This window comes from Cimex lectularius, unplaced genomic scaffold (genome assembly GCF_000648675.2).
Source record: "Cimex lectularius strain Harlan isolate CLEC.00 unplaced genomic scaffold, Clec_2.1 scaffold11, whole genome shotgun sequence".
NCBI lineage: Eukaryota > Metazoa > Arthropoda > Insecta > Hemiptera > Cimicidae > Cimex > Cimex lectularius.
In genome coordinates this window covers 2,099,471-2,122,508 of record NW_019392673.1, presented here as the reverse complement: position 1 = coordinate 2,122,508, position 23,038 = coordinate 2,099,471, and the positions used below count along the sequence as shown (strand labels likewise).

The following is a 23,038-nucleotide window of genomic DNA, read 5'->3' as shown; positions in this document are numbered from 1 at the left end:
CTATTTAATTACAAAGCTCTATATAATTAAATTGTTTCCGATCATTCTGATCTGCCTATCGTAACACATTGGTCTTTCAGATTCAATTCTGCATCTTCAGCGGGGGTTTGCCTGTTCGCTTTGTCCAAACCTAATTGACTTAAGAATAATAAATTCCATATTATCCAAAGAGATTAGTGATTACTCCTTATTCAAAGAATGGCGAATGACTGCTAGGTCATTATCCATTTCAAATATCCAAATTGAAACAGTTTTATAATTTTCAGTTACAGCCAGTACAAAATGCTGATTATACTATATTTAATTTACTTTTAACAGACAGCTTATAATGAAGAATTATTGATATCAGGCCCTACGTAATTACACAAACTGTTGTATTCATGTAAAAAACAAAAGAAAAAATGAAAACTACACATTTTGATTAAAGTCCGCATACACTGATGCTAGATTGGTGTAACAGCACAGCATTGTATTACATGGAAAGTTTGTAGAAACCCCTCTAGGAATTTAATCGCCGGTTTAATATGGGCAACTAGTCCCGAGGTCTTGCAACAGGAAGGCACTGTTTGGCTAGCTTTAATCAAAAGCGTTCTTACGAAAGCGTTATTCAGGTGCAGTAATGTTATCTTAAAATAACTAATCTTTAAATTGTGAAACGGATGAAAAGCCTGTAAGATCGTCTCTATCTTAGTTTGCCTACTCTCAAGGGCGTTGTGGTGTTTCAGATGCGTTCTTCAGAGGTTGAAGATGGTAAGGTACAGAACTATATCTGACAGGCCGAACAAGCGACGATAGGCAAAACCACCAACTTATAGTCATCCTCAAACCTCAACAAGAAATCTCAGTTTAGCATGTTTTGTTCTTTGCTCGTTATCCACATTTCTATTCCCAAAAGTTTCAATTTTTTACTGGGTACCAGAAATCCGTTGAAAACAATGTACAAATCTATTGCAGTCCTTTGTCTTTCCGTGCCGTATATTCTCCCTCAATACTCTGAATATGTAGGATAAACGTGTAGGACGATGAACGTGGTTGACATTGATTTTAAGTACTAGCAAATTGAAAGTCAAAGTAAAGTAGGGCTACAGACGGGATTGAGAGAAATTTTTATAAGGGGAACCGGTCTTGAAAACTCGTTTACCCCAGTGTGCAAACTTAAGAAAACCGTTATTCGGCATATTTACGACGTTACAAAAGTTTTAAACTAATTTACCACCACCGAAAATTCAGTAAAGCAGTTTTCAACTAAAACTAAGATAGATATGTGCCGTTCATCCGTTCAGGTTGCATGGCAACTCCTTAGTTCGCTTACTTTCCAGGGGTTCCCAGTTGTCGCGATGCCCATTAGGAAAACCGCTAAATTCTAAAATCGTCCGGCACACCTGCCATAGTAAACATAAATTGGCAATGCATAATCGTCCTGGGAAAGATTGACTTTCACCGTTGAAACTAAAAACAACTGTTTCAAACCTATGTGAGACTTTTTCACAATTAACGCCAGTTAAAAGTTAAGTTTGACGTCTAAGGGGAACCGGGGATGTCATTCACGTTATTTAAATTAATATTACACGCTAAATATGAACGAGCACGCTAAGAGGACAATAAAAGAAAACAACCATAAAAGAGCGGAAATACACGTAAACGGACAAGAGATGATCTACCATCGATGACCATGACAACCACAAATAAGTCTTTCATCAACATGTAATGTTTCTTCCAATTATATCTCTCGAGTCCAACTCTTTTGTCTGTCTCACAAACCATGTGAATATGTACGTTTCTTTTTGTAAAAGGTTAAAAGGTTTTACCTTTTACAAAAGTGAATCAATACACACACCACCTTCATCATTTCTACATACATATGAATACATACTTCCATGAAACATGAAAAAAACGGAGATAAATGTCATTCAAACTTATTACTTTAATTTAAAGCTTTCTTCCCTATTTTTAATTTTAACTTAAAAATCTATCGTTATGGAGATGTTCTTTCATTAATTTCTAAATTTCCTCCCCTCTCTTTCTCTCCCCTTGTCTCTCTCACCCCCTATCTCTCTCTCCCTCTCACCCCCTATCTCTCTCTCCCTCTCACTCACTCTCTCCCCCTCACCCTCTCCCTCTCATCCTATCTTATTTTATTCTTTGCTAATTTCATTTCTTTTTGGAACGTCTTATCTCTGTCCTTGTTTCCATTAACTACAATCCTAGAGATAGTTGATTACTATCGTCAAATCCATTCCTCGCATTAAGGCACGAATCGGTTTTATCCGGGATTGGGATGCAAATTCAAGCAGAAAACCAACCTGTTCACAAGTTAGGCAGATTTTCGAATTTTTTCCCAAAAAGCCTTTGTTTAATCGTTTAATTTATCCCATTTTGTGATAGCAGAAATTTGTTGGCATAATTTTAAGCTAACGAATTCATAAAACACCACCAAAATTTTAAATTAACGATCTGATGTAGTTTTATACTATGGTATATTCTAAAAATCAAAACAATCTTAAGGTTGTTTCTAATCTTAATTTATACATAAATATATCAATAATCATAGTTTCATTAATGGCCATTCCTCAATAATTTTAAATTTTAAAGTCCGTGTCGGACTTCAGAAAAGGTTTGCCCCCTTTCGGTTTTACAAGGAAGTATGCTAGCACAGTTTTTATTTCAGGATTTTGTGAACTGGTGTGGCGTGGAAGGGAGTAAGGGGAATTAGGTCAAGATTTTCCAGCCTGTTCTATATTTACCTTCCTTATCATAAGAGCCACGTGATAGATACAAGTATCGCTACTTTTGTGATATTGTTTATATGGTATGCTTTACTAACAATTAAAACAAATTGTCCATTTGATTTGTTTTTATCCAATGCTTTCCCGCATATTTATCATCCTTGCATAAAAACAAGAATTTATTACAATTTAAATTTTTGTACAGTTTATTAACTGATCTTGATAGTGGGTCGCCTTTCGTTTTGATAAATTGTATCGTACTTTAAAACTACAATAAAAAATGTTTACCCTTAACATAAGAGCTTGTTCGTTCGATTTTGGGGGCATGGGGATACACCAGGAGAGATAAATTGTCTTTGTATGTATATGTGTATAGCATTAGTTTTTGATTATCAATAATTGGTGAATTTTGTGAAGAAATGTCCTTACTTTTTGTAAAAGATGGTTCTAATGACAGGTTTGTAGTCACGATCAGATTTCAAGCATTAAACTCTCATCATCAGTAGGTTGAAGAAGTTAGAAACACGTCTCTTGACTTGAATTGTAAGAGTAAACCCACCGATCCACCTCCAACGTTCAAGTTAGAATCTAGTTATTAATGTCGCTTAATTTGGAACATGCGAAAACGTGAATTGCGCAACTAGATGTTATCCTAGTAAATACTGTAAGAAAATAATTTTAAATTAGTGATTAATTTTTATGTCAAATATTATTTAGGTACATGTTTAAAATAGGAGGTAAATCAAAATGTATTTTGTTATTTATGCATTTATGTCCATGTTTAATTTTACTTTTTTTTTTTATTTAAAATTTCTCAAACCAATCTTGTTCCCTCATTTTGTTGAAAGTTTTGCAGATGAATTAAAACGAGAATTAAAGAACACATGCCTAAATCGAACACAATTTCAATTTTAATGCAACAGTGTTACACAGTTTCAACAAAGGGAGGGAACTATATCGGTTTGAGAAATTTGATTGAAATAAAAGAAAATGTAAAATTATATATGGACATTAATGCATAAATAATGTATTAGATTCCAATTAATCATTCTTTTTATCTAAGGTTTTTGGTTGAGATGAAAAATTAGTGTCACGAGCGGGATTCGAACCCACGACCTTTGGGCTCAATACGACGCTGCTCTGACCACTTGAGCTATCGTGGTTAGAGCAGCGGCGTACTGAGCCGAAGGTCGTGGGTTCGAATCCCGCTCGTGACACTAATTTTTCATCTCAATCAAAAACCTTAGATAAAAAGAATAATTAATTGAAATAATTCAGATTAAGTGGTCAATTATGGCCACTAAGCAAATATGAATATAATAGGTTTTGCTCATTGAACGTAGCCTAGGAGGCGGTGGATCGGCGGTTTCGCTCTTATAATAGCATGTCGAGAGGCGTGTTTGTAACATTTTCAACCTGATGATGAGTGTTTAATACATGAATTCCGGTTCGTTGTAAACAACTCTGCGAGTAGAACCATCATTTACAAAAAGTGAATCTACATAGTCACCCTACCTTCATTTCTAAAAATTCCTTATGTGTAGTTAATGTGTACACTCATGCCTGACGAGGCATCCGGGAACCTAGCTCGAAGTCGCGTTTTCCTGATAAATTCAAGGGTTCTTTCTTTCTTTCTTTTTTTAATAAAATGATTAATTGCAAAATTTCTCAGAATTTATTTTTAAACAAATTCCTTACTCTGGTGGTATTAGTTTTACAGCTGATATTCCTAAATTTTAGTAGTCTTCTTTGTGTGTTATGACAATTATAAAAGTTCCTTTATAAATTATTCAATAAAAGTTGGAATTTGAGGAATAAGTTTTTGCGTTTTATCAAAAATTTTATTTCTTATTTCCCCCCCTTTAGAATCCCTTTCTTCAGAAGCGTTTTATCCGAGGAAGAATTTTCCGATTTTGTTTTTAACATTACACATCCGAACACCTAATGCTTTTAAACGGTAATAAATTTATCTTCGTTTTTCGGTTTGAAACGCAGCATGAGAGTGTATTCGGCGCAACGAAAGACCATTGTGTTGTTGTTGCATGTGTTAAAGAAAAGAGCTCATTTATGTTTTAATTGTTGTAAACCTTTCAGTTTATCATTATTACTTTTCTCTTATAGTCAACAATATAAAAGTCGAAATTTCCATTAGTAGTCTTATAGTGTAGGTTAACAGCAAACACTTTTTGTTTACAGAAAAGACAAAGGAAAATCATTTTAGAAAAATAACGTATCGTAAAATTTACACTTCTAGATTTAAAAAAAAGTATATCCGTAGACAGGTTTTGTCCATTGCTGTATGTGTAATTGTAAAAAAAAAACTACTGTAAATATCCACTAGTTTGACTAACTCGATTTGACCAATTGTTGTTTTTGTTTCAGGCAACAACTCAATATTTGCCCAGGCTTGAACTTGACTGACGCCGTCGTCCAGTTTGTGTACTGACCGACCGTACTGAAAACCGTCAGCGATAGACACGAACATCTGTTTACTTTATAGTAAGTTGTTCATAATATCTTTGATACCGACTCATACATTCGAAGTATTGTCTTGACAAAAAAACGAAAATGAATTACACACTATTTTAACTTGACTTCCTGCCGCTCCACGTGGGACTGTCACAGTCGTTCTGTTTTTCCAACACTTTTCTCAGCTGATGTTCACTCAAGGTAGTCATATTTTACATTTACCGTGGATCATTAGGCTAAATAAATTTTTACAGTTAATATCAATAATTTATTGCTCCCCTGATATTGTCGACTGTTTACAAAAAAAAAAGAAAAAAATAACGCGAGTGCCCGCTTCCCTCCTTACTTTTAAATGAACAGTATTTAAACAAGAAACAGATGCTGTTTTTCCGATAATTAGATTAATAAAAATATGTATGTCCAAAATTCTAGTACTTAGCCTTTTCTACATAAAATAGATATTTAAACTTTTGAGTGCTTTAATATCGTATAGGTTACAGACTTAATAATTATGAAGGTTTCGCGCAAATACATTAATGAATTAAGAATATACCGTCTTAGAAAATATCGACAGGAGTAAACCTTTTTCAGGTATTGTTTATAATTATTTAACTATACATACATATATAAAATATATATGTGTTCATTTGATACATTCACCTTGTTGCCGGTTAAAAATGTCAAAGAATTAGTCAAATCCCTAATGTAATAATCCTCCGTTATTTCATTACAGACATAAGAGGGGGAAAAAAAATTAGAAATCCCTCTTGAGATAAGTTCAAATTGTGTCTCCCAAGATATTTTTCATTGTACAGATCACTGGAATTCACGATAAGATTTGATAAGATTTATTTTTTTTAAATTCCAAGGTCCATAATTTTGTAGATCTTTATAAAATTTCACAGAAATAGAGCATGTTAAACGCATGATATCCAGCCTTATTTTCAATAAATCTCATTTGACAATTATTAAAATCTGACAGTTAATCCTATAAATGTTTTAAGTGATTCAGGTCTCTGATCTTTGATTTACGATTATAAAAACAAATTTTTATAAACGCAAATTTATCATTAAAATTATAATTTTTATTTATTATGCCTAATTTGTTTTTTGGTTTTTTCTTCCCTCAGGAGTATTCCCATACATATAGAAGAAAAATGGAAAGGGAGTCAAATTCGATGCAAGCGCTTTGCAGGTCAGGGTGCGGATTCTACGGCAACCCGTCGACAGACGGCCTGTGCTCACTGTGCTACAAGGAAGCACTCAAGAAGAAGCAACAGCCACCACAGGGAGCAGCCAGCTACCAGAGCAGTGGCCCAGCGTGTGCAATGGACACGGCGGTTCCTACAATTCCAGTTATCGCTCCTCAGCCTCAGGACATTAAAGACGTGAGAATAATCAATCCCTTAGCCTCCAGAGGGATGAGCGAATGCCTCGCCCAAAGAACGGATGACAGCCAGGTCATTCTGAATCAATTGCTCATTTTTTCTGTTTTGGGAACTGATGTGCGCTGTCCGATTGAAATAATTTTACAATTTATAGCTTCAGAGTACAACACTGTTACAACTACATATAATAGTTTAATAAATAAGGAATTAGGTTCAGCAGTATTATCAGAACTGTTGTCTTCATATTGAAAGAAAAAAAGTTAACATTTATTCCTTAATGTATGAAATGCTGTAAAATTAATTTGAAAGCCTTGTGGAAATTTCGTTTCATACATTATAGACTTATTATGGATAAGAGGTTTAGCATAAAAGCTATATTAAATTTTATTTTCATTTACCTTCGTGGAAGTGTCGTTTGTTTTGACCAGAGGTCTAACAAAGAGAACCTTCAGTTTATTGCTTGATAGCTCCTGATCATATTGGTCTTTCTATTCTACACAGGATTTGTCTGTCAGATGCATTCTTCGCTGGTTGAAGATGACAAAATGGATGAACGCATATTACAGACTAAAGCCAGTGTATAAAGGGAGATCAGGATGATTGAGAATGATCAAGCTGCCAATAGCTGAATCTGTAATTAGTAAAGATGCATCTATTTAAAATAAAACTTGTCTTGAAAGAGGTAGTAAATATTGCCATTGTGATCTTCCAGAGTAAAAAATTACAATATACTAATCAATAAATTAGCTTATAAAACAGAAAAAATATGATTCTTATACCAAACATTTTATTAAATTTATCTGTGGTGGACTTTTTATTTAAATTTTAATTTTAAAGGCTAACCAAAAATGTGGCTCGTTCATTCTTTTCCAAGATGACGTCTCAAAACCCAATAGAAAGTCTTACCACAATTGTCCATTTTACACTTCTCTACACTTTTTGACTTATTTTCTCGTAAAGGCATAGAAAATGACTTTTTTTAAATTCTGAATACATGAATGTAAAATGATGTCTTTACGAAGAAAATTGTAAAATCCGCAAAAACCGCAAATTAATCACAGTTAAAAGACTCAATAAGTACTACCATTTTAATTTTAAAACAAATAGTCCTTGACATGAACTCATAAAATATCCTTACAATTATCAATAGAACAGTGCATTCCTATAAACAAAGAAATAGCAAGTTTTCAGATATTTTTATTGCAGTAAAATGTTAATGTTTAACCAAATCAAGTCTTTCTTTAATATCTTCAAGTACAGATAGCATGAAAAACAGAACTGGGTAATTATATCTGTTATATAATTCTGTACAAAAAATACCTAGATCAAATTGGTCTATTAATCATAGACAAGTATTGAAATTACCCTGTAATTGTAGCATCAGTTGTCTGTTTATGAAGTTCAAAAGGTATGATTGAAAATAATTAGTTCCAATCATGGTTGAAAAATAATTAAAGCCATTCTTTCGGAGAAATAGATGCAATCTATAATTTAAAAAATATTTATTTAAATTTAAATTGAACATTTACTGCAAAAAAAGATCAAAATATTATGGCAATAGCTTAAAATGCGCCAAACTCTGTTACATTGCTTTTACATTAAGTCTTGTCCCATTTCAAGATATTATTCTTGGATAACAAATAAATTCTCTGAAAAATGTTCAAGCTAATGAAAAGGATATTAATTCATTAAACTTTTTTCTAGTGTGAGGCTGGAGAGGGAGCTGTAGGTGGTAGCTCGATTGCATCCTCTGACTCCCCTGATCTCAACAAAGAAGTTGACTCGGAAGGAAAAGACGACAAGGATAAGAGCAAGAAAAAGAACCGATGTGCTGTTTGCCGTAAGAAGGTTGGCCTTACAGGTAATAAAATACCAAGTAATTTACCGTAAAATAAACTTTAAAATTAAAATAATTGTGTAAAACCTATGGTTGAAGTTCAAGAGTTTCGATTGTAATTTATTCTACAGATAAATATTATATTGATTTTAATTAATGAGATATTTACAATTTTATTTGCAGGATTCGAGTGTCGATGCGGAGGCCTTTACTGCGCTGTTCATCGATATTCGGACAAACACAAGTGTACGTTCAACTATCGTGAATTAGGAGCACAAGAAATCCGTCGCAACAACCCAGTCGTAGTTGGGGAAAAAATACACAAGATATAATAAAAAGATGACAGACAAAAAGTAAAAGATGTGAAGACAAAGTTATATATAGAATGTAAAGAAGGAGCATCTTCCACCTCGTGTCTTGAAACTAAAAGAGAAAAATTAAAATAAAAAAAATAATAAAAAACATATATACATAATGTTTATTAAAAATTGGATAAATTAGCCTAATGTTAATTATTTGTTCTGTTACAATGGGAGAAAATGAGGATAGAATATGGGAGAAGAAAAAAAAATTAATTTGACAAATATACGGATAATTCAAGAGTGTCGTGAGGACAGACTTCTACGCGAGTGTCAGCATCTATAATGTGTGTGTGCCGTGTAATTATTAAATATAAATAAGATGATTGCACTCGTGGTGCCCATGTAATCACTCTGTGAAGATCTTATTTTTTGAAAGAAAATGTACTATTATATCATATAAATATATATTTAGATTTTAAAGTGAAAACCATGCATATGATGTCATCGTTAGGTTGATGTTTTCATTCTTGTTTTCTTTTTTGAATAGTTTAATTTTTCGTTTGCATATAATTTGTTCTTGCTCACACTATATATATATATAATATCATTGTATAGGTGTTTAGTTTAGCCATTTTAAAACATTACTCGCATTCTGATGTAAATATAATTACTTATTAAAATAAATAGAAGAAGGAAAAAGAAAACAAAAACAAAGAATGCACTTATTGATACGGTGAATTCTTTGATTAATTATGTGTGGGTAGAATATGGTATTATGTGTGGACATGAGAGTGTGCTAGTGCAAGACAGACGTTACACGCATACAAACATTATATAGAGACTTTCATGTGGTTCCTTCAAAATTAAAAGGATTAAAACGAACACACATTAGCCTATGTAAAACAAAAGTGTTCCAGTCGTATGCAGTGTGTTTCTACAGATGTATGAACGTTTTTAAAAGAAAGAAAAAAAATCATTATTACCCACAATAGTGATGTAATGGAAAATGTGTTACCAGTTGTTGTAAATGTGTTCCTTTTGTTTGTAAAGTCAGGGAATATAATGTTCATTTCATTTTTCTTTTCTGATATTCCACTTTTTCACATAATTGAAAATTATTTATGGATGCACTGTGATGAGTAAATCTCCTGAGCGCCCCAAATTCAATTAAATTTCTTGTTTGTGTGATCAATATATGATATAGAATTTAATGTACGCATAAAAAAATTACAGCTAAAATTTTTTTTAAGTAGAGACAAATTTTAGATTCTAGAGGTTTAAATGCTAACATATATTTTATGATTAACTTGTAATTTAAAGCTTTACCTCTAATACATACACTTAAAATTAATATTTTATTCCTCTCTCTCTCTCTCTTTCTCTCTCTCTCTCTCTTTCAATCTCTCTCTCTTTCTAATCTCAGAAGAAAAAATCAATACAGCACAAACATTTTTTGTTTCAAACAGGAGTGACTTTCTCATGACATATGTATTCCCTTGGCTAAATGGCTGGCTTAAGATTTAAGACAGCGGTAAATTTGTTATCAACTTTTGTTTTAAGTAACTGCAAATTCTTTGTTTATATGTTATTTCTGTTTTTTGAATGTTTGTTGTTTTAGGCAATTGTAGTCGTGATAGGATTGTATTTAGTGCAAATAGGGTTTGCCATCCCGGATTTGTACAGTTTAGAAACTTCTCTTCTCGAAATCAATATAATACGTATATAAACGTTCGACACAAATCCGTGGCTTTGATACATGAAAATCGCAAGTCGCTAATATCATATTAATGTGAATTGCATTGTAACGAGGTGTTTTAACTAACCTATAAAAATAACAAAATCAGTTTAGGTAATTCTTTACTATTGACTGCTTATAATGTATTCTTTGATGTTTTCTTTAAACTGTCCCACAATTGTGCTTATACGAGTATAGAAGAGTTGTTCTATTGTAAATTTCAAATAAGTTATGGTGATTATATATTCAACAATATTTATATTGTCAGGAATACATATTAATCATTTAGTTTGTATTGTGTAAGTTTTGGTATAGTGTGTGATTTTTTTTTAAGTTTATGGTGGAACTACGTAAAAGTGGATATGTTATGCTAGAGACAATTTATTTTATTCTTTGGAACACATGAAATGTATTCTTCTCACTTTATTCAATAGATATGTTTAATTTTTAATCATCTACTTTATTGCTAAATCAGAATGTATTAAAGATATTTAAAAAAAATATAAAAATATGTAACATGTTTAAATTTGATTTCTCTCCTTTCCAGATCGCTTCAAGATTCATTAAAGCATTTTATTCAGTTTAAACAGAATTTAATTTTTCATGAAATGTTTTCACTACAATCTGGTCTTTTTAATAATGCGGCATTTTTGGTAGAAAGAGTGAAGTATTTTATAATTTAAATAAATTACGTTTATAGATTAACCTGTGATCTTAATTAAACTTTAATATTTTAATTAATTCAGACAAATATCCAATATCTTATGCGAGGGTTGATGAATGTGATGAAGCAGTTTGTATTTACTGCAAAAAAAGAATTTTACTTTATTAATCCATATATGCGATCATAATTGACCTGTTTAATTATTAGAATTAATTATACTTTTTATCTAAAGTTTGGTTGAGATAAAAAAGTCAGTGACACGAGTGGGATTCGAACCCACGACCTTTGGATATCGCTTGGCAAACCACTTCAGCATTGTAACATCGAATCGGGGGCGCGGTAGCCGAGTGGTTAAGGCGTCAGACTCTCGTCTAGTAGATCCTGCGGTCGTGGGTTCGATCCCCACCGTCGCCTCTGGACTTTTTCTGATGCCTAAGGGGACCGGCGGCCGCAATTGAAAGAAATTGACACGGCACTCATCAATGGAAGGGGCAGGATTGGATCTCAGCGACTCTGAATTTGGTCCCAACCCCTTTCAAAAATGAGTTTCTTTGATGGAAGAATACCGGCACAATGAGCCTTCCCCTAAAATATGGAGCCAGGGATAAAGTACAATAAGCTGTACAGCTCAGCTGCAAAAAAAAGACCCACTCAAACATTCAGTCGAAGGTCATGGGTTCAAATCTGCACGTGACACTAACTTTTTGATCTCATCCAAAACTTTAGATAAAAAGTGTAATTAATTGAGATATTTTTATTTATTCATTCATAACTTACTTCTATTTTGACAAAATGTTCTAGCTTTTCTCCTTTTAAATCTAGAAATATAGCAAAAGGCTAGTTTCAGTAAAATACCTTTTCAATTACAATTATTTTCATAAACAAAAGAAATGAAGTAGTTTTATCTATGCCAATCATTTGCTGTTTTCCATTCATTTTGTATGTCAGCATCTCACCATCTTAATTATAGCATATAATTACAACCTCATCAAAATAGGGAAGGGGCAGAGCAAGTTGATATTTTGTTCTGACCTACTTAGATGAATTGTTTTTTTGTTTGTTTTATAATATAATGGTTTTCTTTTGAAGTTTTGTGACGGTTTAACTGGTGTTGATGACGTGTATAAATTGTAATGATTTGTGTGTTGTTCACAAAGAATGTATATTCTGGTTGAGATTTATAACTTTGCATGTTTGTCATGTCTGTGTAATAATAAATTGTTTATTTCAGCAGTTCATATTACTACACTACAACAGCTCTAAAGACATCGTTAGTTTATTATATGCAGGTGATTTTGTCATTTTTGCAAAATACTGGAGAGATGCAGAACAAAAGTTAGAGAAATATATGGCCCAAATTGTCTTTGATTAGACAGGATGAGCCAAATTATGTTCAAGTCACATATGCTTAAATTATTTTTTATAAAACTTCTATAACCCCCTGTCAATATCGCATGTATGCGTATGATGCTGGTTGTCTACTTTACCACGAGTAGAGACACAATTGACAATGGTGTTCAATCTCTGTTATGAAATGAGTTAATAAAATGCCTTTATTACAAAAAACAAATATATTTGTACATTAAAAGAAAACAAAAAAGTGATGACACAGTGGGCATTAAACCGTCAGAGATATTCTGTAATATTGTGTAGTTTATTTAACACTGAGAATTCAAGTGAACACGGAAGAAAAATCAAAACTTTTGTTATGTGAATTACTTAAAAAGATTTAATTATGATGTATAGAAAATGGTTAGTCTATTACATATAATTTTATTTAGCATGTGTGCATTAATTCAGTGTTGTTGCTATAAGAACTGACTTTTTGTAAGCAAATAAAATGTTATTCATTACAGTTCCAAAAAGTAAATTATTATTATTATTATTTTTAATTAAAACCACGCCCAAATACATACAAAGAGTTTTACATTTGTAAATGTATAGGAATAGTTCACATTTAATTATTTGAGGCATAAGATTGTTCATTTAGTTTTATCACAATATTCACCAGAGGGGAAATCGTTCCTTAATAAATATTATAATTGAAAATATTCAACAGACTATATAACAGATGTTTTTACACTATTGACACATGCAGCATAGATGGCTTCAGACGCCTTTTTTCTTCTAGTTTGAAGATGGACAGCACCTTTGACTACTAAGTTCGGAATGCAACTTGTTGAATCGTTCGTGAATTGTCTCTTGGATAGTTGGGAGTTGTAGTACTTTGTGTATCTGGTTCTTCCTCACATACCACTCGGCATTTATTGCCATTCGAGCTATTTAATTTTGTAATACTTGCAGTCGCTTTATTTTAGATGAAGACGCTGCTCCCCATATTTCGCAACTATAAAGAACCAGGGGCCTTATCATAGATTTATAAATTAGCATAGCGAGTTAGAGCCTTATCTTGGATTCGCAGTTATAATAGAACACAGCACACCCAGACGAGCATGGTCGCTCAACTATTTATTTATGTGGTACTTTCAGAATAGCCTTCTGTCTGAACTCTAGGTAATTCAGAGAGCTGTTAAAAAATTATATTATGCAGTTTTAAAACATATTTCAGCAATAGTATTTTTCATACTAAAGTAAACATTACAGTAAAATTAGAAATAATTGAACATTTTTGTTTATGTCAGTCCAAAACTAAAGCTAAGAAAACAAGTTGGCTCAATAGATTCATTGATTTGTGTACTTAAAAAGCAGAATGTTTTATTAATTTTTTTCTATTCAGTATGGTACCACTATTTGGGTATTAGTTGTTTCGCAGCTGTACTCTCTATCATAATAAATTGTTCCCCTGTTCCCATTTTTAAGGGAAATGGGGCCGTTTTCAATGTTGTACATATTGTAAATCTATACTAATATAATAAAGAGAGAAATTTGTTTGCATGTAAGAGTCATCAATTTTATTAATAAAAAAATAATAAATAAAATAAATATAAACTGTTCAATCTCTAAAACTTACTCATCTTCATTTGGTCAATAAGTCAATAAAAATTGCAGATGTAGTATCAATAAGATGAAGGCAATTCATGAGGTCTTTATTTTTCCCTCATTTGTTGTCACAGTTCCAGCTAATTTTAAAGCAAACTGTCAATTTTGCTTTGGTGACAAAAATTAACAGTACATATTAAATTCTTATTTTTCTACTGATGAGCTAGTTAAAAAAATTGGCATCCACAATTTTCCCCTGATTTTGCACACTTTTTTTAATTTGAAATATTTACCTAGCCCCTTTATGCCTTATTTTACTTAGCAATGTAAATCAAACAATGTATCTATAAATTCACTAATTTCGTGGTCCGCTTGACCAATTAATATATTACAATTAATTAAAGTTTTTAGTTGAGATAAAAAAGTCAATGGCATGAGCGGGATTCGAACCCACGATCTTCGGCTAGGTACGCCGCTGCTCTACCACTTGAGCTATCGTGACTTCGATCCACTCGGACACTAACTTCCCATCTCAACCCCACCTTTTGAATTTTCCAATTTTCCTTCACATGATATTTGAAAAATGGCAAGAAGGATGGAAAATTCAAAAGGTGCGGTTGAGATGGGAAGTTGGTGCCCGAGTGGATCGAGGTCACGATAGGTCAAGTGGTAGAGCAGCGGCGTATCAAGCCGAAGATCGTGGGTTCGAATCCCGCTCGTGCCATTGACTTTTTTATCTCAACTAAAAACCTTCATTAATTGCAATATATCTATGTTTATTTCACCACAAAGAGGTTTTTTGATTTTCAATTTCATACTGGTTCTACAGATTTGATCAACTATAGAGAACCGGTCAAACTAATTCAAACTTTCGTTCAAGTTGAAACATGACTTGAAACATCTCAGTTGACATTTTTGTTCACCTTGTACACTACGCTGTTTTGTTTTTGTTTATAAAATTGTTTTTAAAAAATAGGCTTCAAGGAAATAACGTATAATGCTAAAATTATTATAATTTTATCGTAAGGAATACTACCTATGGACAAGGGTGTACGTAGGATCCTTGGTTGGGGGGGGGGGCAGATAGGTATGTAATTAGAATTAGAAGTCACCCATTGCTTAGGCTTTTAGACCATTTTGAACAATTTCTCTTTCCTAAACTTTTTAATAGAAAAATTCAAAATCAAAAATTTAGTGCTAGCCTCAAAATAAAATTCTTTATAGACTAAACAAAGTTTTTTCTTAAAATATCACACTAACCAAGTTTTAATGAAAATAAAACTATTATCTGTTTTTTGGGAACTTTTATATATTTTTCAATAAATGATTATGATATGTACAAAACCATAAATATACAACAAACTAAAATACCATCACAATCGGATCATATTATTTGAAATAACTCCCAATGTCTTACAATAACTACTATAAAATGAAACAAAAAATGTACATTAGGTGTACTTCTTAATTGCGAATTGAGGTCGTTACAAACTAAGAGAGCATTAGTCGATATAGATTTTCTGAAAATTTGTCGACAATTGATGACTCACTTTTTCCTTTCTTGTCTGAAACCAATTTTTTATGAATACTCAAAAGGCAAAGTCCATTCAATCTTGTCCATGCTTTAACTCGTCTCAAGGTGCTGAAGGAACTCTCAATTGTGTTGGTATAACATGGCTCAAATATTGATATAAAAGGCCTCTGTAAGGCCATATATCCATCTACTTTTTGTAGAAATCTTCCCTATATTCTTAGTACTGCTGATACGCCAGGGGGGAAGGCGTCCTCTCTTACATGGCATATTTCACAATTGGGTGTATTTCTTTTATCTATTCTGAACAGGTAAAGGTCACTAATGTAGTGACATACTCTCAACCTGCTTGATTGTGCTATGGAATGCTTTGCTTCTACCTCCATTAGCATACCAGGCATTATTCTTCCGCACTGTTGTAAACATGAAACGATAATGATTGCCCACTGAAGAGGATGATATTCTTTCTTCCTTTTCAGTCGAATTTCTTTTCTAAGAAGCCGTTGGGTGCCGGAGCTCGTTATTTTAAACCAATATTGCGACCCAAGCTGTAGTGGCAATTTGGGCCAGTTCGTCTACTTTCTCGTTATCAGGGATTCCAGCGTGCCGTTTTACACAACAAATTAATTGTAGTAAATCCCTTTTTTGTAATGTCAAGCCTGTTTACTCACATCCTCTAAAGTGTGTTCATATTTCCGTTTATACGGAAATTATCGATTTGGGTGACAGTTCTAAAAATATCCGTCAGTATACAAATTTTAGAAAAATCCTGAGGACTGTTGAATTAGATGACACAATTTTCGGAAAGATTGGCTGTCAAAAGCACAGAGTTTTATTGGTCTACCTAATGCTAGTTTTTCTCTTCGAAATTTAAACGGACATTCGTCTCCTTCTGCTAACAATGAGGTGATAAGAATGCTCGGGAGGCACCCCAAAATCCTTCTCGCGCATTTATTACAGAATATATCCATCCGCTTCAGCTGGGTTTTTTGATGTATCAGCATAGAACATTGAGTCGAAGTCGATAACTGCTCTGATGGATGACCTGTAAAATAGCATGCCGATTACAGGGTCTGCTCCCACTTTCTGTTAGTGAAGCTTCTTACGATGTATATTTTTTTCGACTTTGAGCAACGAGACGGAAATGTACTTGTTCCATTGTAATTTTTCTCTACGTTAAGTCCCCAAAATTTGACCGCGGCAACAACCGAAAAAAGAACCGTGTATAAGAAAGAACATAATTGGTTTGCAAATCAAAAGTTGATCAGTTTTTATTGAAACGTGAAAAAATGATTCAAGTTGCCTTCAACTTTTGTAGATCTACTTAAGTCGAACAACAAAAATTGAATGAATCGCTAAAATGGCGTGGCTACTATCGCAATCCATGTAAATGTGACCGCTCACTAAAAATGTATGATTATTTATTGTCATGTACTATGTATAAAAGACGAATGGTAGTATTTTTTCCTGTATTGATCATGCACTTCCTCTTCTTCTGTAGTTAAACTATGCAAATGTATATAAAAGCGATTTGAATTGCCTTCCCAGAAATTGAGACAAAACGATAACACACTGAGAAAATGTGACGATAAGTCTTAATAATAATCCTTTAATGTGAATGAGGGGTAAGATGAGGTCTCATGGTAGCACATGACCAAAAGAGATGCTACTACCTACGTATATAGATCTTCAAATCCCAACAGTTTTTTCATCCATCAAAACATATTACAGACGTTTTCATAGTAAATTACAAAATATACCAACACACAAATACGATTACTCCATTCCCCACAATTACCACGTAAACGTCTGAAAAGAATATTCCCATTCACCTCTTAAATGATTAATATCATTTCATTAATCCAGAGCGGCTGCCAATGGGTAGCTTTCTCTATTACGCCCATAATGCCAAACACATTATCTGAAATCCAATCTGCTGGTTGTATATAATACATGTACAGTTGTAGATACAAATAAAAGAAGTAAAAAAAAAAGTTGTTATTTAATGAATCCATCTTTGTTACAATTTTAAGTATGATAATTTTAGTTTTGAGGAAAAGCTTTTGCAAGTACGCCATAACTGGTTTCGACAAGTATGATGACCGAACCGGAGATCATCTCAGTGAAGTGTGTATAATCACATCAAGGTGGCCGTTGATGGTGGTTAAACATCATTGATTCAAACTGCTGAATGGGATGTACTGGTCGAAAATAGTTTAGAACAGAAAGAAAGAGCCACATCTCTCATTTAATCAGCTTTGAGAAAACAGTTTTATTTCATAAAGGTTGCAAAGAGAAATAAGACAAACAAATTTTAGTATTTTTTTGTTTAATAATAACCAATTTAATACACATTTTCAGTTTTCCAATGGCACAATTCAATAAACGTAACTTCCGTCAGGATTTGTTTTTTGTCCAAAACCTCCCGATCCTCCTGAAGGATATCCGCTAGATCCACCCGATGGGAAACCACCTTGGCTTCCGGATGGTCCAAATCCACCAGGCCCACCTGATGGGTAGCCACCAGATTGTCCTCCCGGTCTGCCACCACTGTGCCCGCCACTTGGATATCCACCTGGTCCGCCAGGAGAACTTCCAGGAAAGCCACTCTGACCACCAGAAGGACCTTTAGGATATCCTCCGTGTCCTCCTTGTCCTCCTGGAACACCACTTGGGTACCCACCTTGTCCGCCTGGGTATCCACCTTGTCCACCTGGAGAGCCACCAGGGTATCCACCTTGTGTTCCTGGAGCACCACCTGGGTATCCACCTTGTCCGCCTGGAGATCCACCAGGGTATCCGCCTGGAGACCCACCAGGGTATCCGCCTGGAGACCCACCAGGGTATCCGCCTGGAGACCCTCCAGGGTATCCGCCTTGTGCTCCTGGAGCACCACCTGGGTATCCACCTTGAGAACCTCCAGGACCTCTGCTTGGTCCAGGTTGTCCTTGGTTCGGTGCTCCATATGAAGATGATGGGCGTCCATTAGCATTTCCTCCAGGTCCTGAAAGCGGTTAAATTTGGAGATAAAACAAATATATCCATGCAACAGTAAAAAATATGTACGATCTAAACCGTCTAAATCTTACCTCTTTGTGGTGCACCGTATGAAGATGAAGGTCTGGCTCCTCCACTTAATCCGCCCTGAGGTGCCCCATAAGAAGGTGAAGGACTTCCACCTGCAAAATTTCATTTTCGACGTACTGCATTTCAATTGTTTAAATTGAATAGAGTAATATTACCTCCTGAGCTTCCTCTTCCATTTCCGAACGAAGGTCTACCTCCAGGGCCGGCATTGGGTGCACCGTACGAAGAAGATGGTCTTCCTCCGCTTCCCTGAGTCGGTGGCAGGTAGTTATTGGTCGGTCTTCCCCCGGAACCGCCAACGCCCCTCGACGGGCCTTGCGGAGCACCATAAGAACCAGAAGGGGCGCTACCCCCAAAGCCACCCCCTTGTGACCCTCCGTGGCCTCCTTGAGGAGCTCCATAAGAGCCGGACGGTGCTCCACCTGCTTGGTGACCGTGTGGCGCGCCGTAGGAGCTGGAAGGTGCACTACCACCAAATCCTCCTTGGCTTCCGTGCCCTCCCTGACCGCCTTGTGGTGCACCATAGGCGTTCGAAGGAGCACCTCCAAAGCTTCCTTGACCACCTTGGGGTGCGCCGTACGAACTGGAAGGGGCAGTTGCTCCGAATCCTCCGTGACCGCCGGGTCCTCCCTGGGGCGCACCGAAAGAACCCGAAGGAGCGCCTCCTTGTCCACCTTGTGGAGCACCTCCGCCAAAGCCCCCTTGCCCACCATGTGGTGCGCCATAGGAACCGGAAGGAGCACCACCTCCAAAGCCGCCTTGTCCACCCTGTGGAGCTCCGTACGAACCCGAGGGGCTGCCTCCACTAGGACCTTGGGGCGGTCTGAAACCCTGACCAGACTGAGCATTTCCTCCACTCGAGGGGGGTAAATATCCACGTTCTAAACCTTCTGTAATCAACAATTTAAAATAAGATTCTATACATTGATATCGTCCGTCGACGGGCCTTACCTAGCCTAGCTCGTTTAATTCTTGTTAACCCTGTAGTTTGGACTATACAGAGAACAAGTACGGCGAAAGCCTGGAACAAATTTTATTTCACAGTACAGAGATCTGAACCCTTACAGATTTCTTTTATTTTTTTAAATCGGACAAAATCTCAGACTTTAGTTACATAACATATAACTATGGTGAGCGCTAATCTACAATTATTAGTCGGAATGCACATAAGCAGTAAGTCTGACTCAATATATAACTTGTTTTGTGTATTATGTACCCTGTAAATAAATAAACTCTTTTTCTTTTTTTTAACCCTTACCCGCTAAGCAATTTGAAGTAAGTTTTGTGGGTGTTTTTCTTAGACCGACTAAGAAGCGAAAGTAGGATTTATTTTCGTAAGACACGATTAACGGATAAGATAATTAGCAATTAGTAAACCGGCAGTACTTAACATCTTTTCTATTGAAAAATTTAAAAAAATTGAACAAAATTTGACGAGAGCTTCGATCCAAGGAGCGCTAGGAGATCCTTGGGTGCTCTTTAAATGTAAATTCGGACCATCTCAGTTTTCAGCGGTGCCGGAGGAAAACCCATTTCGAAACTCGTTATTTCAAGATGACGACGTTTTTAGTTTTGAAACCCCAACGCACATACAAGAAAGAAAGCACAGAGGGAGAAAAAAATTACGATGTTTGTTTCGGATGTTGTCGATGTCGACAGAGCAGATTGTGCCCGACATATTAAAATGGGCCGCATTCACATCTCGTCACGCTCCGAACGAGACTTGCCTTTTAACTCTGAAACAATTGTTATCGCTTTTCCCTTTTACGCCAATTATTATTTGGTTTAAATAATTAATATATTTATATAGAATTTATAATTAAAAAAAGATTTATAGACTGTATTTGGCGATACTACAGCAACGTCGACATAATTTTTTTCTCTTTGTACAAAGGATTCAATTTGAAAGTACCATCCTAAGGAAAATTGGTAGTGTTCTTTGAAAAACGATATAATAAATAATTATAAATTGATTTTTAACGCGCACTCGTAACATTAGGACGTCATTAAAATTATCATGTCTGTAGGTAAAGAACGTCGAAAATATACAAAGGATAACCATCCATTTAATCGAATCGTTTTATAAAAAATAATGGAAAAGTGCAATAAAAAAAAATCACCCAAACCACATAAACGATAATGTTTTATAGTCCTACATAATTCTTCTGTGGTATAGGCATCCACACCATCATCGAGCACCTCAGACTGAAGGATAAAAAGAAAATGATGAAAAATCACCCATTGGTCACAAACAATCCAAGAACCTCCAACAAACTTTGAATGGAAAGCGCTAACAGAATGCATTAAAGGAATCAGGAAAAAACAGCGAATCCTAGCAGGATTCTTAGCAGGACACTGCAAACTAAATGGTCGTCCGAAGAAGATTGTCGTAACCCAACGCGGCAAGTACAGATTCTGCAAACAAACGGAAGAAACACCAACACACCTACAAGCTGTGGTGTTACTCTTGCCCTCAAGAGGAAGTGTTTAGGGACGTACACTTTATCCAATGTACAAGAGATTCAACCATTGAAACCGTGCCTACTAATCAAGTTACTTGATGGACTAGGCCTCACCGTTGTGTTGCAAGCAACAACTATACAACTCTTAAAGGGCGCAGTATAATATACATCCAGACTAATACATCCACCTCTGTATCTAGCCAACTTGGCAGTGAAAAATAATGTGAGGTTGATAGGTTCAACTCAGAAAAATGTTAGAACATTTTAAGATTTAAATTTTTTTTATGAGTGAGCTTTTATTATAGACGCTTAGATAGGTTCAACTCAGAAAAATGTTAGAAGATTTGAAGATTTAAATTTTTTTTATGAGCGAGCTTTTATTAAAGACGCTTTGACTTTCCTAAACTTGTTACTAACGTAATATTTGTCTTTATTATTTCTAATACTGGGGGTGACTATAAAATTGCATTCCCTCTCACTCGCTCTCTATCTCCATTTATCTTTTTTACATAAAACTTTTTACATACAATAATTCAAATTCTTTAATTAATTCGATCTATCAAAATTTTATCATAATTTATAAATTTTAAAATGTTATTAATGCATTTAAAAAAAATAAGCGAATTTTTTTTATAAAGCCGTACTGCATGCAGGTATTGTTCACACTCAAAATGTAGTTGGTCAAAATCTGTCAAGAATTGCACAACGGCGCTTGAAAAGATTTTCAGCGTGTATTTTTTTGGAAATTTTGAAAATAGATTTAATATGTTGAAATAGAATTGTTTGCAGAAAAAGCTGATGGTTTTGGCATAAATGAATGCCTAAAAATGTGTAAAAGCAGTATAATCGGTAAAACTAGAAATTATAAACCTTGTTCAATTAGAGGTATGAAAAATATTTTATAGATAAAATAAATAGATGATAGTACAGAAGACCTACACTTAAAGGGACAGTACTGTAGGATCTCAATTATTAATTAAAAAAAGAAAATTAATCTTTTAACCAGAAATTTTAATATAAAGCTATTTTGTGGGAAATTTTTAACGATATAAAAAACCATAAGCGTTCAATATTTTTATATTCAATAAATTCATTGCTGTTTGATTGAAAATTTTTGATGTTGCAAATGTCATTTATCACAATATTTTCTGTTCCTAAATGGAGTTTAGAGCATGCCAAAAAGGCAAATGGAGATAACACATATGTGTATTTATAATTTATTTTACTTTACTCTGAAATGTTTGCAATAGTGTATTATTAAAATTCTGCAAATTTATCATCCTGATTATGTCCGTTTTGCCATTGCTAAGAATACTTTGTAAACTTGTTAAACGAAATGGATATCCACTGGAGAAAGAAAAGCCAGGTCTTCCTAATTCGAGCTGTTTCTGCGGCTCTGAGAAATGAACGACTCACCGAAAACCTCGAGATTCTTCCTATTCCCATGGTCGGTAACTGATGGCTAGAAGAGGCCGAGTCGCTCCTTTTATACAACCAATTTAGCTCCCCCTCCTGAAGGATAAGAGGGAAAGGGGCGACGCAACCCTTCTTTTTCCTTATTCTCGACGTCTTCGCCCTGCAGAAGAGACTGCAGAGTCACCTGCTGCCCGCTGCCTGCTGTCTGCTGTCAGTGTCCACTGCATACGCCACACCCTGTCCAACAACAATGGCCCGCCCACTCTATTCTCTGTCTGCCCAAACAAAATGTTATGTTTTCCCACCGGACCTCTATTCGCGCGTCCTTTCAGCTCTTTTCCCAAACGACACCGATTTAAAATCTAAAACGATTCACAATAATATTTATGTTTTTATCCGTTGTTTCGAAAGTTAGCTGAAAAAACAATTGCTGTTTTAATTACAATTCTAACATACCTCTTTGTGTTTGTGCAAAATGTGT

The 23,038-nt window shown here is 34.6% G+C and overlaps 2 protein-coding genes across 26 annotated transcripts in view; one reads left to right on the top strand and one right to left on the bottom strand.

Moving 5' to 3' along the window:
• Positions 1-9,798, top strand: part of LOC106668314 (AN1-type zinc finger protein 6) — a 52,612-nt gene extending 42,814 nt beyond the window's left edge. For 7 of the 25 annotated variants that reach the window (XM_024225395.1, XM_024225397.1, XM_024225396.1 and 4 more), the window contains 4 exons: positions 5,109-5,225; positions 6,326-6,655; positions 8,288-8,444; positions 8,604-9,798. In XM_024225395.1, coding sequence (XP_024081163.1) covers positions 6,353-6,655; positions 8,288-8,444; positions 8,604-8,752 — 609 coding nt within the window. In that variant the 5' untranslated portion in view covers positions 5,109-5,225; positions 6,326-6,352 and the 3' untranslated portion in view covers positions 8,753-9,798. Of the gene's footprint in view, positions 1-4,478; positions 4,684-4,713; positions 5,024-5,108; positions 5,397-5,444; positions 5,787-6,325; positions 6,656-8,287; positions 8,445-8,603 lie in introns of those variants that run through there. The other 18 variants (XM_014396942.2, XM_014396946.2, XM_014396944.2 and 15 more) reach the window with 13 other exon arrangements.
• An 8,106-nt stretch (positions 9,799-17,904) lies between these two features.
• LOC106668381 (pro-resilin-like) lies at positions 17,905-22,775 on the bottom strand. Its single transcript, XM_014397076.2, has 5 exons — positions 22,558-22,775; positions 19,631-19,700; positions 18,835-19,569; positions 18,682-18,771; positions 17,905-18,596 (listed from the first exon to the last, which is right to left on the bottom strand). Exons 1-5 carry the CDS (start codon positions 22,585-22,587, stop codon positions 17,971-17,973), a joined length of 1,551 nt encoding a protein of 516 aa, XP_014252562.1. The 5' UTR covers positions 22,588-22,775; the 3' UTR covers positions 17,905-17,970.
• Positions 22,776-23,038: the final 263 nt, after the last annotated feature.

Excerpts from the sequence above, each read along its gene's own strand:
- LOC106668381 (XM_014397076.2), bottom strand. The coding sequence starts at position 22,587 with ATGGGAATAGGAAGAATCTCGAGGTTTTCG. Across the intron at positions 19,570-19,630 it reads AATTAAACGAGCTAGGCTAG|AAGGTTTAGAACGTGGATAT; the intron begins GTAAGGCCCGTC and ends TGTTGATTACAG. Across the intron at positions 18,772-18,834 it reads TGGAAGAGGAAGCTCAGGAG|GTGGAAGTCCTTCACCTTCT; the intron begins GTAATATTACTC and ends GAAATTTTGCAG.